Source organism: Hyposmocoma kahamanoa, unplaced genomic scaffold (assembly GCF_003589595.1).
Source record: "Hyposmocoma kahamanoa isolate Upper Pololo Valley unplaced genomic scaffold, ASM358959v1 202, whole genome shotgun sequence".
Taxonomy (NCBI): domain Eukaryota; kingdom Metazoa; phylum Arthropoda; class Insecta; order Lepidoptera; family Cosmopterigidae; genus Hyposmocoma; species Hyposmocoma kahamanoa.
In genome coordinates this window covers 16,238,200-16,255,754 of record NW_020653726.1, presented here as the reverse complement: position 1 = coordinate 16,255,754, position 17,555 = coordinate 16,238,200, and the positions used below count along the sequence as shown (strand labels likewise).

At 35.1% G+C, this 17,555-nt stretch overlaps 1 protein-coding gene across 1 annotated transcript in view; it reads right to left on the bottom strand.

Annotated features, from left to right (window-relative positions):
- Nucleotides 1-7,284: 7,284 nt before the first annotated feature.
- The window catches only part of LOC113227220 (ATP-binding cassette sub-family G member 1), a 72,891-nt gene continuing 62,620 nt past the window's right edge, over nucleotides 7,285-17,555 (bottom strand). Inside the window, exons 8-13 of the mRNA XM_026460117.1 lie at nucleotides 15,037-15,197; nucleotides 12,956-13,124; nucleotides 10,774-10,874; nucleotides 10,153-10,308; nucleotides 8,769-8,954; nucleotides 7,285-7,532 (exon numbers count right to left, since the gene is read on the bottom strand). Of these exons, the coding sequence (XP_026315902.1) occupies nucleotides 7,374-7,532; nucleotides 8,769-8,954; nucleotides 10,153-10,308; nucleotides 10,774-10,874; nucleotides 12,956-13,124; nucleotides 15,037-15,197 (932 nt within the window). The 3' untranslated portion in view covers nucleotides 7,285-7,373. The remainder of the gene's footprint in view (nucleotides 7,533-8,768; nucleotides 8,955-10,152; nucleotides 10,309-10,773; nucleotides 10,875-12,955; nucleotides 13,125-15,036; nucleotides 15,198-17,555) is intronic.

The following is a 17,555-nucleotide window of genomic DNA, read 5'->3' as shown; positions in this document are numbered from 1 at the left end:
CTTTAATAAATTGCAGCTCGTCAATGTAAAACAAATTAGTTACAAAAATAGATATTTGGTATACGTCGCGACATCTGTTGTCCCAATGTTACTAAATACCCGACTACGTTCTCTTGTATCGCGAAAATAGTTCTAAATATAAGTTGATTCATATTATCGCGTGAATTAACTAGCAATTTGTATTTTGTACACTCTATCAAGTCAGTTTCTGTTGATGTATATCAGAGTGCTAAGTGTAATTACGGGCACGTGCACCTAAATGTCAATGTGCAACATGATGATAAACGGAGGTGGAACTGCTATAAAAAATCAGTTTAATCCAGAAACTTGACATATATTCGGAAATAAAAAAATGTTGACTCTATTTTTTACTGTCCTCTTAACGATCTCTGGAAATTGTAGGACTCTGTCAATCGCGAAGCAAGAAATAAACGTAAAATTGGTAATATGTGTCAGGGACGTAATAACCCGGTTTTACGAAAATGGCACCAAGCTAACATTTGTTGACATTAATTCGAATGACAATGAAATATCAAAAGTTATCAATAATATGTCAACTCATTTATTAATATCGTGGAAGAATTCTAAAAAAAGTGTTTTTTGGCGGCAGATGAAAATTTACTCTAATTCGATTATTTTTGTAATTAATAATAATTTGCAATCAAAATTTACTTTTTGCCATTTATCAATGTGGCCGCCATTAAAGAGCTATGTTAATTTTTCTTAAGTGCCGAGGCCGTAGGCTGAGTTGTAGCGGAGGGCGAAGCCCGAAGAGTCCACTCGCCACCTTACTTATGTAGTATACGGGGACTAAATTTCACAATTGTTCAAAATGTAAGGCATACTTCCCGATGTAGTGGAAATAATATCTTTAAACAACTTATAGCGTTGTTGTATCTCGACCTTCTCTCTGTTAGATTCTTTTTTATTGGAAGCTATGCCAAAAAGAGAAGTATTTAGGGAAAAAATGCTAGACAATCACTTCAAATTTCTGGCCTCAAACTAGGGAATTTCCTGTACTATGAGTACCAGAGTAACGATAATTCTGAGGGCAATACCCAGAATACCCTAACCAGGACCAACTTAAAAATGTTTTTTTCATAAATTGCTCAAATAAGAATCTGGAACCTCCTCATCAAGCGCCCGTTATACTAATCACAGTACCACCGACGAGCATAAGCACACCCCGTAATCTGAAAGCGACCACACGCCGCTGGCCGAGCCCGACCCCACCGTAGGTGGGGTATAGGGCTCGTTTTATTTAAATCCGTATAAAGTTATTATACTAGGCACAATTTCTCCTCCATGTAAAGGATTTATCCCATAGTCTAACCACGTTGACCCAATACAGGTTGACCATTCCATTCACATTGACACTTTATACAGAAACTTGTTAATTACATTTATTTATTATATGTATAATGAGAATAAATGTTTTTTGTAGCCGTAGAGCTCCTTGTGAAAGAGTTCGTCCTGAGAATTTCTGCCATCTTACCTATTTCTGTCGCCAAGCAGTAATGTGAGCATTACTACGTTTCGGTTTTGAAGGGTAATTTACAAGCATATGGGACTTGTCAACTTATGTCTCAGGGTGACGGGCGCAGTGGCAGATTTCAACTATTACGGGCAGGCGTGTCGCTTACCACCAGATATACGTTCGTTCGTTCGTCTCGTTCGTTCCTTTTACTTGGTATCATAAAAAAATTTTAGTAATAACACTTAATGTCGATTACTAGAACTATTGTTATTAATTATAATAACGCACAAACTCAACATAGCCCCGTAGCAGGGAGACGCTGTGTCGCGGGTGCCATGGACACATACATAGCCAACCACAAATTACACCCAAACTCACGAGAGAAATAAATCTAGGCCATACAAATATCTCTCCCAGCCCGGGAATCGAACCTGGGACCTCTGCGTGGCAGTCTTGCATGGTAACCGTTCGGCCACGGAGCCAGTTACAGCCGATGCTCAATAAATAAATAAATAACCAAAAACATGGTATACAACGAAAACAATATCTTTATCTTTCTTTTTATTTCTTGTAAAACTCGCGTTCGTAACATGACGCCAAGGCCAGTCCTTTTACCGGTTAACAAATTTATAACAAATTGCAAGTCATGCTCAGCATACTCTATAATTATATATTTTTTAAAATGGCACCTAAATGTTGACAACGAGATTTAGTCATCATTTTTGCTATATTTTCACAATTATTTTATTATTGTTCTTGTCTTTACAAGAAACATTCCACAAATTCGTTACTTAGTATTATTAACAAGACTTATTATAGCGATTCGCTGTCGGAAATTTTTAAAAATATTGGTCACTGACTCAGCATTAAAACAATATTGGTCAATTTTATTCATTTCGTATAAAAAACATTTGATTAAAATTGACAAACTTCTGCAGTCACGATTGTTTCGTCCCATACGATTAAACGATCCTTACATAAAACTGAGTAGATCAGCACCAAAAAAAATTTTGATCAATTTTACATATTTTTATGGTCAACTCAAGCTTGACCAAAAAAAAATTGACTATGCCAAAATTGTTTTCACATGTTTTTTATGGTTTCAAATTTCCCCATACTGTCCCAACAAAAAAAAACACTGCGTATATACGTCTACCCACATAAACATGTATATATATTGCGTTCCGGTTTTGTAGGGTAAGGGGGCTGGTGAAATTACAGACACATGGGACTTATCAACTTATGTCACAAGGTGACAGGCGCCGTGGCGGTTCCCCTCAGATCTTTGCGATTTAAAGCTCTGAGTGGTACAAGTGTTATGGACAAGCGTGTAGCTTATTATATAAAAAGCTCACAGCCATTGGAATACGAGTGAAGTCCCCAACTCGCAATGGGCCAGGGTGGCGGTCTACAGTCTAAACCAATTTCAAAGGAGACTCGTGATAATGATCAATGTGCATAATATGCAGATAGCGAGCTAATGTTTGTGCAAGGCTTTACCTCAAGCCTTTGTGTGCTTTTCGCAATGGCGACTTGTAATATGTAAGTATTAAGTTTAGTCTAAATCAATATTGCAACGTGTTTATTTTCTAAATTTACTCAACTACTTATGTAGGGGTTAACGTATTACATTGCATCTACATTATCGTTCTACAGTTCTTGAAATAAATAGATTAGTTTTTCACTTCTCATTCTCGAGAAGTACGTCAATATAGCCTTACATATCTGGTAAAAGTACCTAGTTTTTTAAATTTACTTCAAATGACCTGGACAAACTTAAACAGCCAGTACTGTCTGTATTTGTCAGCCAGTATTTGACTTATATGTTACATTTTTTTTATAATATGATCACATGACATTGGCGAAATCGCCATTTTTTTGTATAATTTTTATAATAATACTAAACTACCGTACATAGTTATTTTTACTTGACATTGGCAAAATCATTGATTATTTCGATGGGGCCATAACATTTAAAAGAAGATAATATCAAATGACAGAACAAATAAGTCGTGCGCCTGGTGGTAAGCGACACGCCTGTCCATAACAGTTGCAAAGCCGCTCAGAGTTTTAAGTCGCAATGATCTCAAGGGCACTGCCACTACGCCCGTCACCCTGAGATATAATAAGATAACCCCATGTACTTGTAATTTCACTAGCACCCTTATCCTTCCAAACCAGAACACAGTAAAGCTCACTTTGCACATACTGCTTGGCGGCAGATATAGGTAAGGTGGCAGTACTTTCCTGGACAAACACTTTCACAATGAGCTCTACTGCTATTAAAATATCCATAGCAGTTACAATGCCACTCAGGGTACGTATTCTAGAACTCTAATTCAATGCTCAAGTCAGGATTGCATTGGCAACACAAGCACTGGAAATACGACCCTAATGGCAGGGACTTGAGTATGATTTCTAGTGCTTTGAATCATACTCAAGTCCTGACTTAAGCATTGAGTAGAGTTCTAGAATACGACCCTCAGAGTCTTAGCAAAGGTCTGAGAGGCCCCTGTGTCCGTCACCCCGAGACTAAGTTGACAAGTCCCATGTGCCTGTAATTTCACCAGCAGCGTGTTATGAATGAATAAAATTTAGTAAAAAAAAAAACCAACGTTTCGGGCTCTTACAGGTCTCGCGGTCATGGTTAACTGAAAAAGAAATGTACGCGATTTAAAATCACGAAAATCTGAGAACTCCATAAATAAGTGCTATTAAGTATTTTCTCGTAAATAGAATCGTAATTTCATACTAGCTCCTATTACTTACATCTATTTTTAACCGATTTCAAAAAAGAAGGATGTTCTCAATTAGACTAAGTTTTTTCTATGTTACGCAATTTTGACGATTCTTTTTTTTGTTGGAAAGGGGATACCTCAGTAGTGGTCCCACTTAAATTTTAAGTAAATATTCCACTTCTAAGGGTGGCTAACTAGGGGATGAATGACTTTTGAAGTTGGTTTTTTTAGTACTCTGTACTGAGATTATTAAAAGCAATTACTATTATATTATTAATTTAAATAATTAAATTATGGGTGCTACCGTTGGCTTGTTGTTCACTCGGTAGTCTCTCAACACAACATATTAAAAAATATTATGTAAAAAATGTAGCCAAGTCCCGCATCCCCTTGTTGTACAATGTTGTGACATCTAAATGTCGAAAATTTGATACCTCTCTCTATTATACTATTTAGTCCAATGATCATACTAATGAAAAAGTTTTATGCCAGTTGGAAAATTAAACAAGAAAAATACAAAAAAAATCATAAATCATTTATTTAAAAATTATACAAAACACAATTATCTATAACCGTTACAATAAGTGCGAAATGTTTTGGCGCATTTTTGTCAAAATACCTAATTCAATTGTTCATTAAACACAAAAAATTAATAGCTAATACATGAAAATGATTTGGAAATTTTAGCATCCGTACAACGATACTAGGCCCCTTCGTCCAAAAGCAGATTAAAACTTTCAAGAATTCAATTGAACTAATGTACTTAGACAAATATGCGCAAAAGAATCCCCATCATAGACTACTTAACCATATATTGGACCATATTTTCCACCTACACTTAACTAAGTACCATGATCCCTGATAAGTCCTAAAAAAGGTGGTAGTGATTAAAATGGAGGAGAAAAATTCCTTGCAAAATGTTGGAAAGCGATAGACCATGTCAAGTAAAACCGACGCTGCCATGTATCCTTTTAAAGTTAGTTGTGTAGTTCGATTAAAAATAAAAAAAATAATCTTTAGCTACCAAAATCCAGAAAAATCGTTTCATTTAGCTACCAAGTTTAAGGAGCAGCATTAAAAAATATATAAAGCTCTTTGAACCACTACCACACTATTATTCCAATTATACCTAACACATAAGGCTGTTTGACATGGAAAGGCAAGCCTTGATGGCAAGATAAGAAATGAGCAAATAAATCTTTCAAGGCGTGAGAAGATCATATAAACTGGTTGGTTCGAAATCATAATATGAAGTAATATTTTACACATTTAAAACGACCCCTGCCAAATAAGTCCACCAGGGACACTTTTATTATTATTGAATGAAGAAAGAATTCAGTACTAACAAGCATAATAAATTTCCATAAAATTTGTGGATTATTATTTAAAATTCAATTATCAAAATAATCATTGTTATATTTGAATTTTTGAATTGTATGAATTACATAAATATGAATTTTGTTCAAAACCATAAATGTCAGATCTCACTAACTTAATGTTGTGACCAATTACAATTAATTTTTAACTATAGATAGGTGTACATTAATAATATGAAAAATCTCTATGTATAATAATAATGTATAGATCAGTAAATAATATAAGGCACTATATACATAAGAATACATTATGTCATTGTTTTCTGTAAGTATTTGTTGTTTTAACAGAACGAGGAACAGAAATGACAAACCACTACAACTTATCGGAACAAACGTCAACACATATATTTTATCACACAACTATCACATTTCTTCAAAATGAATCTGTTCATGGAACTTTGGGGTGCACTATAATGCACCCATGAAAGATATTCAAAGGCACTAAAGAATTATAATTGTCATGATTTTTTAAATCGAATATGAGCCAAGTTCATTTTTTGGAAATAATTGATTTTGGGGTCCGAAGTAAATAATACACTTCCGGACACATAATTCGAGCCACCACGCATTTTCAGTATTAAGTTCCGTAAGCTCAAACAATGTTCGATTGATCGAAAACTATTATGCAATTAAACATCTTTTCCATAAGTACTTGTTGGTAATTTGGATTTGCAAAACCGGGGAAAACTATTTCTTTTTTGATCGTAACACTATTTTTGCATTCTAGCCCTTTAAGACAAAGGTGCGAGGTGGCTAGATTTATGTGTCCGGGAGTGTATTAATAAAGTGATTTATTTCTGAAGACAATTTCTTGAATGTTTCATCTCAATCCTATATTTTCAATTGAACTCAAATAAGTCAGTCTCTAGCCGACGTGCTGTCCAACAATATTACTTAATCAGCCAACATATGGGTCAGTGAACGCCATTCTTTATTCGAATGATTACGACATCTATCACAATAACTGCGCGATATTAATTTACTAATTAAAAAAAAATTGGGACTTTATATCAACAACTATCTTTGATATCTTTTGGGTGCTTTTAAGATAAAAGTTAGATACTTGTAGACAAGCACTAAACCTGTTATTAAAACGCAAAGAAAAAATCCTTAGATCCGACTGGGGTTCGAATAAACGACTCGTTTGAAGTGCAGTGGGATCGAAGGAATTTTTCCTCGTGTTTCTTCGATCTTTATATTAATAGTAGAGTATTTTTACATGACATGACATAATTAAATAAACACTAAACCTGACAAATGTAGATATAGCAAATGAAAACCGTATATGGTCGATGTAAGGCTTAATTTCAAGGAAGAATTTTAACTGTCTGTATGCATTGTAAACAATTGCATTTAGCGTACAATTGAGTATATCGTAGAACAAAGGCCTATGTGCAAGACTGCTTATCCTCAGAAGAACAATGTACATTTCGTTCGTTGTCCTTCGCTGTGGATATCAGATCGACCGGTGTTCGGTTTTAAATGTCCGAAACGTAATGAGATATAAAAATTATGTAAACGCCTATAGATAGGCCTTATTTTATAAATAGCGAGATTGTGTATTTCTATTTTCGCTCTATATTCACATCAGATTCTGTTCTTCGGATGAGTCCATATTAAAAACTTAAAAACTATAAAAATCCTTTTTTGTATTTAGTGTCATTCAATATTATTTTACATTTGCTATAATAAAGGTTTTTTCTAATACATTCATCAATTCATATAATGTTTGTTATAGTTGTCGAATCAAAGCCCAAAGCATCATAGAAGCTAAAGACCAGTTTATCTAGTGGACTTGAGTTTCCAGCGCAGGAAGAGGAAGGCGGCCACTCTGAGGACCACGAAGATGAGGCATAAAGCTGCGATGTCCAGGGTGATATCTGCGTCCTGCATGTCCAGCTCTTCCAGTGTTGTTTGAGGGTTTTTGAAGTGGCAATATGTCTAAAACAAGAAATTAATAAAGACTTTCCTGAAGTGTAAACATACTACCAGAACAACGATATCTTCGTAATTCTTCGCTATGGTCTTCGGTTCCATCGACAATCGTAATCGAGACATCTGGCTAATGAGTAACGGTCCCATAATCGGATGCTTATTTACCTATAATTCGATTGCTAGCTAACAAGACATGCGCTTTTCGATGGAAAAAATCCCGCGATACCGGGATTGACGAAACGACATTTTGTGTAAATTATGTATTTTAAATTAATTTTATCACATATTATATTGAAAGCGAAAAGTATAAAAAAACTTTAGACATCAAAAAAAAATTTGTATTTTTTTTAAGGACTTTTAAGGTAAGGCAAACTGCACTTAGAGAACTGGAAGAAGATCGCACACGACACGGCCGCGCTGGTGCCAACTCGTAACGGAGTACTAAGACGATATGAATTGAATGTATGTATAGGTATATTTGATTGCTATTTTCATGTACGTACAAAAACTATTTAATTGTGATTTTTTTTAATGCACAAAAATGGCATCCAATTATAAAATAATTATAACTATAATAAATATTGTAGAAAATTTATTTAATATTGTAGAAATAAAAATTAAATGCCGGTGGTATACCACTTTAGCGCTGATAGACTTAATTAGCATGCGAGTGCACTATTTCTTTTTTTATTAAACAGCCAATAAATAAGCTACGCATATATTATTTTTTAATTATGTGCATTATTACACTTCGCCGTTGAAACGAGCCCTTTAAATTTGAAACCTAAATTTCATATTTTAATAATACGTGTTTTGATTCATAGTAAATAATTTTGACTTATGTAAAGATAAGTTGTCTACCATTCGGGGTCCCGCATTGGAAACCTAAAGCTTAGTGCGGGGGCCACCGCTAATTTGTGCCGTGGTCTGTAAAATTCGGCTTAGTTAATATTAAGTGTAAAGCGCACACAATTTTTTTTTTAATAAACTTTATTTTTTAGCCGACTTAAAAAATGAGGAAGTTCTCAATTGGACTATTTTTTTTTTGTATGTATGTTACGCGATAACCCCAAACCGATTTAGGTGATACTTTTTTGTTGGAAAGAGTAGTAGTCCCATTTAAATTTGAAGAAAATATTCCACCTCTAAGGGTGGCAAACTAGGGGATGAAAGACTTTTGAGGTCGGTTTTTTAGTACTCTGTACTGAGAATATTTCATTTTCATATTGTAAAATTACGTACCTGATGACACTGCAACTTGTGTCTATCGAAAGAGTAAGTAGCGAGTGCAGTGCCTTCAAACCCGTATCTGATGTAAGAGAGATACGTGATCCAGCGCAGGTATACAGGTATGGCGTTGAAAGAAACGAAGAAACCACTGAACAGCAGAAACGGCACTGACATTACTGGCGCTAGGAACACGCCGTTCTGCAAAAAAGAATGTCACTTTATGGCTGTACTAAAAACCAAATCGAATGGACTTTTGTTTCACAAAAAAAAATTGTCACAATGATGACGCCGCAAGAATTCTTTTTAACCGACTTTAAAAAAAGGAGGAGGTTCTCAATTCGACGGTATGTTGTTTTTTTTTTGTATGTATGTTACGCGATAACTCCGGTATTTGTGAACCGATTTTCATGATTCTTTTCTTGTTGGAAAGAGGGTACCTCCATAATGGTACCATTTAATTTTGAAGAAAATCATCCTTCATGTTCACGCATGAAGATTTTTTTTTTATAAATAGCACCTAAATTTTATTATAAGCAGCAATTATTTTAATGGTTGAATTTGCTATTCTCCAATTCAAGGCGTTTTTCACTCTTAATACACTTTGAGTAATGAGAACCGATTTTTATTATCTCCTGTGTCAAGTCCCGTATAGTGGCGAACTAGGCGATGAATCCGGGTTTGCGCACTTTCCGGTAACTGATTTCAATAAAACTTGGTAATTATATGTAATTCCACGTACTTTTGAGGTCGGTTTTTTTTAGTACTCTGTACTGAGATTATACTGTGACGGGACAAACAAGTCGTATGCCTGGTGGTAAGCGACGCGCCTATCCATAACAGTTGCAGTGCCACTTAAGAGCTTTTAATAACAAAGTTCTTAGGGGCACTGCTACTGTGTCCGTCACCATGTGACATATTAAGTTGACAAGTACTATTATGTGCCTGTAATTTCACCAGCTCCCTTCCAAACCGGAACGCAGTAATGTTCAATTACTGCTTGGCGGCGGAAATAGGTAAGGTCTTTAGAATTTAATAGCAGTAGAGATCCTTCTGAAAGAGTACGTCAAGTACTGCCACCTTACATGGGCATTACCGCGTTTCGGTTTTGAAGGGTAAGGGTGCTGGTGGAATTACAGGCACATAGGATTTGTGTACTTGTCTCAAATCATCTTTATGATTTAAAGCTCTGAGTGGCACTACAGTCGTTATACATAGACAGGTGTGTCGCCTACAACCAGACGCACGACTTGTTCGTCCTGTTACTTGCGATCATAAAAAAATAAAATAAAAAATAGTTTCCTTCAATACAGGATTCGTTGTCCAACCACGGACTCAGTAATTTCTACCACATGCATGCATGAATGAAAGTATTATAAAGTATTTTATAAATATGTACCTGCACATTCATGGCAGCGCCGACAACAAGCCCGACGCTCTGCGCCACGAACGAAATGAGAAGGCACGAGGACAGGAACATGGCGAACCGGAACCACACGAGGGGTTGTGACGTCAGCAGGTACACTATCACCACGTAGATTATGCAGAATATCGCCTATAATCAGAACTGAGTGTCATAACGGAAACAGGTGTCAAAGGTAAATCTTAGCGGAAACGGATGCGGAAGCAGAAGTATAAATGCTATAGAGATCTTACGGAAGAATTTCATTTAAAATAAAACAAAACTGCTAATAAACGTTTGCCACGTCGCCGACTGATCCGCGTGCGCGATTCATACGTCGCAAACATTGAAAACTTTCGATTAAAGTGCCGTTACAAAAGTTGTGGAAGCAGAAACGGACACAGATGTGAAAAAGCGTGCCGAAGCAGATGCAGAGATCTGTTGCAGGATTACAGTAATTACCATAGAGTCTAGGAAAATACTTCAAAAAGGTTAAGGTTTTAATACGAAACTGCGGACATATTTGCTTGCATTGCATTAAGTAATTTTAATGTACATTAGAAGTTTAGCGCTTTTGCCAATGTAGCCGAGTCTAAGAAGATTAAAATGAACACTTACTTGGAAAGGTATATCAGACACGGTGATAGCGAGGTAGTAAGAACGCAGAGAATACCATCTATTAAAATGCTCTTTAACTAACACAGGCATCTCGAGAGGAACTGGAAATGAAAACATTAATTATTATTTCATGAATAAAAGCGTTGTTGCAAATACTTTAGGCTAAAGGTTAATTTATACAGATTCCAGATTCCCTGCTTAGCTATTGCAGGTAGTCTCGATCTGTGACATTTGAAATAATTTCTGTAAATGATAAATGTATACAATTTGTTTTTATTTTCAAAGAGCCACCACCATCAGTTTTGACTCATTTTACTCCGGGAAATCTGGCTAACGAATGAATAGATAGTTCAATCAATGTGACGGTTCAAGTGTATTTTTTTACCATGAAATAATTATTATAGTTTGCGCTTAATATAATAAAAATAGTAGTAAAATTTACAGCTTATTTAGGCATACACAAGATGCGTCCGAAACAATTACTGCCAAATAAGCAATACTTGACCAAATGAAAAGACGCGTGATGCGAATGAAGCTTCATACTGGATACTTGTCTTGTAATATTGTCGAATATTACTTATTTGACAGAATTGTTTCGGATGGATGTCGTACGGAGATCGAGAGTAGCCCCCCCTTACACAGTGTAATAGGCACCTCTTGATTAAAAAATGCAAACAATTTTCATGAATTATTACCAAATCCCTTTAATCTATATTAAGTTATTCTAATTATTAATACAAAGATAAGTACTCAGAAAAAAATCCTTCGATCCAGCCGGATCCAAACCGATGTCTTCTAGCATACCGTGCCAGAAGCTTTACCAACTAAGCCACGGAACGAACCAGCAGAGTAGCGCCATCTATGAGCAATCTATGATATTTCGTAACCCAGTAAGATACCTTTACAGCTACCAGCCCCGGCTAGAGATGTCGTTATTCACTGTATTTAAATTTTTATTGATCGAATGAACTTTTTCTGAGTGTTCGATCTTTGTATTAATAGTTATAACAAACTAGTGGAGTACTTTCACAAAAATTTTGATAAATTTATTTATTTTTACATTTTAGGAAAATTCACGGACAAATAATACAATTATAGTATACTTAAATATGATTAATCCAATGCCATTTACGAATTTCCACCAACATTAATACATAAATGAAACTATGTTTTCGAATCTAAAATTAAATCACGTTGTCGATCCGACATCCGACCGAAACAATTACTGTCAAATGAGTAATACTCGACTCATCGAGTATATAACCAGAAATAGAGACGAAATGTCATTTAATTTGTTTGAAAACTATTCTGCCATATCATTACCGTGACAACTGCGCTCCGATTGGCTAGCCCGAGTTCGAAATAATTGACGGGTGTCGTCCTTTGTTTCACTTCAAATCGACCAGTTAACTTGAGCTTTGCTATAATGGACGAAAACTGCAAAATTACATATTTCATATTTAATTACCGATGAAACGTGATTCCGTTTATTTTGTAACTAGATGTTTTGCTGTTTTTCCCACACCACCGAATAGAACAGCACGGCATTGTTAGAGATATTATCTTTATTACAATAAATACAAAATATTTTATGGAATATACGGAGACGTACACACAGGTCAGTAGTTGGCCTGTCTATATTTTAGTGCAAACCAGAGTTGATATTTATAAGAGCTGTATCGCTAATGTGTTACCAGGAATATATGGCCCTTATTTCGTCTCAATTTCTGGTTATATACTCGATGACTCGACTATATCAATCAAACTCCCACGAGACCGAACAATAAATATATCGCACACCTCATGGAAGCATGGCATAAATGGAGTTACGTTAAACTTGTTCATTGTTCCATTAGATACAGAAAAATATAACCCACATCCTCTCCAATTCATGTACGTCTTTCTACAATATCAGTCGATAGAGTTACTAGAATTGGAGAGGATGTGCGTTATATTTTTCTGTATCCAATGAAGAATGAACATGTTTGACGTAACTTCACTTATGCCATTCTTCCATGAGCGGTACGATATCTCTATAAATCAACGTATTTCTCTCTACCACTTACGCTTATGTCTATCTTAATAATATGAGATGGCAACACTGCCCGGATCTACTAGGAGACTATATCTATAGTCTACTTATTCTTCAATATCGACTTGAAATTAAAATTAATATACTTACAACTGAGAATAGTGATGGTCATCGAAGTGTACATGAGGAAAAGCATGTTGAAGAAGAGGAATCCAAGATTGGAGAGCACTTTTGATCCGTCGTCGCCGATGTCGTAGTACAGAGCCCCGATCAGGAATCCGACGAGTACGTGGGCAAACAAACGCAGGTACATGAGCGTCTGGAAAGATATAAGAAAATTTTAAACATTACTCTGTACTTAGAAATAGACAAACTCGACTTTCAGGTGTGTTACCTTAACGATAGGAAAACCCATGAACGTGTGAAACAATGGTTGTCTTGACTTGACTCCTATTTATATACAGGATTATTTTGGAAATATTAATATCTTAAACAACAACTTTTGTTCCATAACTTTTTACAAAACATATAAAATTTACCAAAAATAAACTTTTAAGTTTTTGTAGTACTGTCTGACAGTTTTTATTAGATCTGTATTTGGTAGAATAAATTCTAACGTGCAAGCGTCCTCCGCGATGAATCCCACCCCCATCCTGCATGAGCCGCGACGCCAAAGCTTGTAATATACATATGTAATTGGAGCCTAACGATATCTCATGATAACAGTCACTAAAGAATACTTATTATTAAGTCGCAGCAAGACTCCGTGCTGGTAATTCATCAATTAGTATCAATACAAAGATTGAACACAAAGGAAAATTCCTTTGATCTGATTGAACTCGGAACTAATTTTAATTATTTTCTGCATAAAAATTTACAATTTTTTTTTACAATCCATCATGGCGTGTTTGCTTTTTACAACATTTTATATCGAGTTGTATTGTCTATGGAAAAATAGCTAGCTGGCTATCTGTTGATTAAAAAAAAAAAACAAAAACCATGATTGTTGTGAACCATATTTATCATACAAGAAATAAACATCGCAAACGTGACGAAAAACATTGTATCACGGACGGTAAAACAATACCAACCTAGAATTATTAAAAATAGATTCTAATACACTCTCGTTAGTAATTTCTTAATTATCGTCCTTTAGTACACAATGTACTATTTACTTACTATTACAGAACTCTTCGTACAAATGCCTACTGGTAGTAGAGTAATTGCAAGATACACATATAAAACAACAACAGTAGGTACAACAATTGCGATATTTCAAATGGAGTTTCTATCCACTCTATGTGTATTACTTCCTTGAAGTGTAGTTAACCGACTTCAAAAAAGGAAGGTTCTCTGTTCGAATACATTTTTTTGTGCGTTTGTGAACCGATTTAAAATTAATTTTTTCTTGGAAATGGAGTACAACTCAATAGTGGTCATTGAAATTTGAAAAAATATTCCGCCTCTAAGGGTGGCAAATTAGGGGATAAATCCAGTTTATTGGATTTCATCCATTTTCCATTAACCGATTTCAATTAAACTTGAGAAATAGATATAGTCTGTATTTTTTGAAGTTGGAGTAAAATGACAGTTCATTGTGCAAAAGTGTTGCTCGCTTGCAAGCAGCTAGTGATTGCAGTCGACAAATATTATATCGACTATCGACTGCATATTGGTTACGCTTATGAAATAAATAGTCGAACGTGTTTTATTTGAATCATCATCGGGCTATAATTCGTTCAATTGCAGGGCAAAGGTTCATTTGAATTGTTAATTTTTGAAAATACATACATATACATGCACTAAATTTAGCAAAATGTTTATAAATAATACAAATAGAAGACATATTTTAAAGTTTCCCATTTGAATTTAATATACATAATCAAATCCGCCAGTCGTATAACTTAAAATTGATTACGATACTGATAGACCAATTGTCAAAATAAGAATAAAGAATACAATAACGCAATTAGTAATAATTAGAACGTCGTAACTTTCACAATTCAGATTTTTTTGGCACAATTTTATTTTACAATCTATTGATAAAACTATCGACAACAATTATACATGACTAAATAAAATTTTACGAAAATTGGCAACCCTGCAAATGTCATTGTAGAATATTCCACAAACTTGTGAGATAATGTTTTTTTTTTTATAAAAAGTCATACATTATTAAATATACTGCGTCTATGGCGACCTCTGGTCATAAGTAATAAGAATTGCCTTACCCAGTCTCGTCGACTGAAAAGCAATGTCCTCTTAAGAACCACCCAAAACTGCGTGAGTTCGGAGGTCGCATATCGGCGGGGGGAGCCGCTGTCGCCCAAAAGTGCTACTTCCGCGTTGTCTTGCTTCTCCATAGTTTCCATCTGGACTACTAGAGGCTCGCCTGAAATGTAAATATAAACATGGAATGAGGATTAATATTAAGAGGAAGAGAGATCATTATTTAAATAATAATCCTGCAGTCATACTGTGTACATAAAAATGTAGCAAAAAAAAAGGACTTATGACAATAGAAAAGGGAAACCTAGTACAGGTTTCCCTTGAGTAGCAACAAACCATCCAATAACACAGTAAAATATACATTTTCTTTATTTACTGTACACATAACGTGACCATAGTCCCGCTTTTTAGTTTCGTGTCCCGCTTTGACAAAACAGGACACAAGTGACATTAATAAAACGAAAAATATATAAAGCCAGTCCACCAGACTACACAAGATTAGTTCTTTTTTTAATTTTTGAAAACATTTCGAAACTGTCTTATGCTTTGGTTTTTATTTCTAAAACAATAATAAAGTGACAGGTGTCCCGCTCTGCGGGTATATATTTTTTTATAATATCTAGTAACGCGACGAACAAGTCGTGCGCCTGATGGTAAGCTATACGCCTGTCCATAACAGTTGCAGTGCCACTCTGCCCATCATCACCCTGAGACATAAGTTGACAAGTCCCATGTGCTTGTAATTTCACCAGCACCCTTACCCTTCAAAACCGGAACATAGTAATGTTGACATTACTGCTTGGCGGCAAAAATAGGTAAGATGGCAGTACTATCCTGGAGGAACTCTTTCACAAGGAGCTCTACGTTAGACTCTCTACTCGCTATGCTCTACGTTATATATACATTGACATAGACATAGATGACAGCACTAATGAGCACATAGATACCACGCTGACAGCTTTAAAAATGACAAAACAGTGGAAAAATGGGACAAAAACTGTATTATCTCCAGAACTATCAAATCTAAAATCTAATCTGCCTTTTAGTTGGTTCATCACAACTTTATTCCAAAATATTAAGTACAGACAGCAGCACATCAAGCTACACATGGACGGACTTGTTACGTTGCACTGGAGGTAATATTTGAAACAAAAGTGTATAGCTGGATGTACTGTTGACTACATCAACACATTTGCATTTCTCTAAAAACTCTTAATACAACTTTGGTACTACTAGATGGAGCTAGTTTCGCCGTACTGTGCGTACGAAAACGAAACATTATCCCCATGAATTTAAGATGCAACTTCGTCATGTTTTTAAATGAATTTCAATTTTAATAATAGCTAAAAGCACTTCAAATTTAAAGACGTGTTGAATTTACAAACAAGGAGACATTGATTTGAATAAATACAGGTTTATTTGAAGGTTTCGATTATAAAATGTATGAATTGCCCTTGCTTTAAGTAAACACGGTTTTTTACCAGTGCTCGTGAGACGTGTAGTATTAAAATTATCAATTAAAGTCTTCAAAATAATTGCGAATTTTTGTATTATTAAACGAGTAATAAAGAAATCAACTGTTCACGCACTGTTAACCACAGTCAGTATCAATTGAACAATAGCTCATTATATTTCGTAATGACTATGTTACTATGTCATTACTATACCTTTACTATTATCCTATTGTACAGTCTCGCTTATTGAGCATTTGGGTAGGCAGAGTCCATTTGAGCTACAGATTTCATATGATTTCTTCATTCACATAAACATTTTTGGAGCGAACCAAAGCAGTCGCTACAAAGAGTTTAAAGTTTTTTTTATGATATCAAGTGACAGGACGAACAAGTCGTGCACCTGGTGGTAAGCGACGCGCCTCCAAAAGCAGCTACAGTGCCACTCAGAGCTTTAAATCTTTTTTTTAAATCGCAAAGATCTGAGGGTTACTGCCAGTTCAACAACCATCGTCACGCTGAGACATAAGTTGACAAGTCCCACTTGCTAGTCATTTCACCAGCACCCTTACCCTTCAAAACCGGAGCGCAGCAATGCTTACATTACTGCTTGGCAGCATAAATAGGTCAAAATGAAATAATCTTTATTTGATAGGTAAGCAAATTACACTTGATATCGTCATATTGATTAAACTGTACTCCTCGTTCTTAAGGCAGATTCCCCTGAGAAGAATGAGCAAGAAACTTTAGGGATTGCTCTTTGTAAATATACATTTGAATACGTTTTATAATATTTAAATTAAACATCTTAGGTCGAGAATACCTGAAAGAGGTTAACGGGTCGCTACCACGGATTGTTGTCATCCAAATACGCTGAAGTTGTATAATAATAATAATCTTTAGTATATCGTATGGTATGGTGGCGGTGCCTGTTTCTACTTATAATCTTTCGATGAAATTTAAAACTTAATCATATTTGTTTTGGTGCCTTTTTTGAAACATAATATAATGTTAAGAGTATGATCATTGACTTACAATTATATGGACGTCGGGTCAGCAGTAAAAAGTGT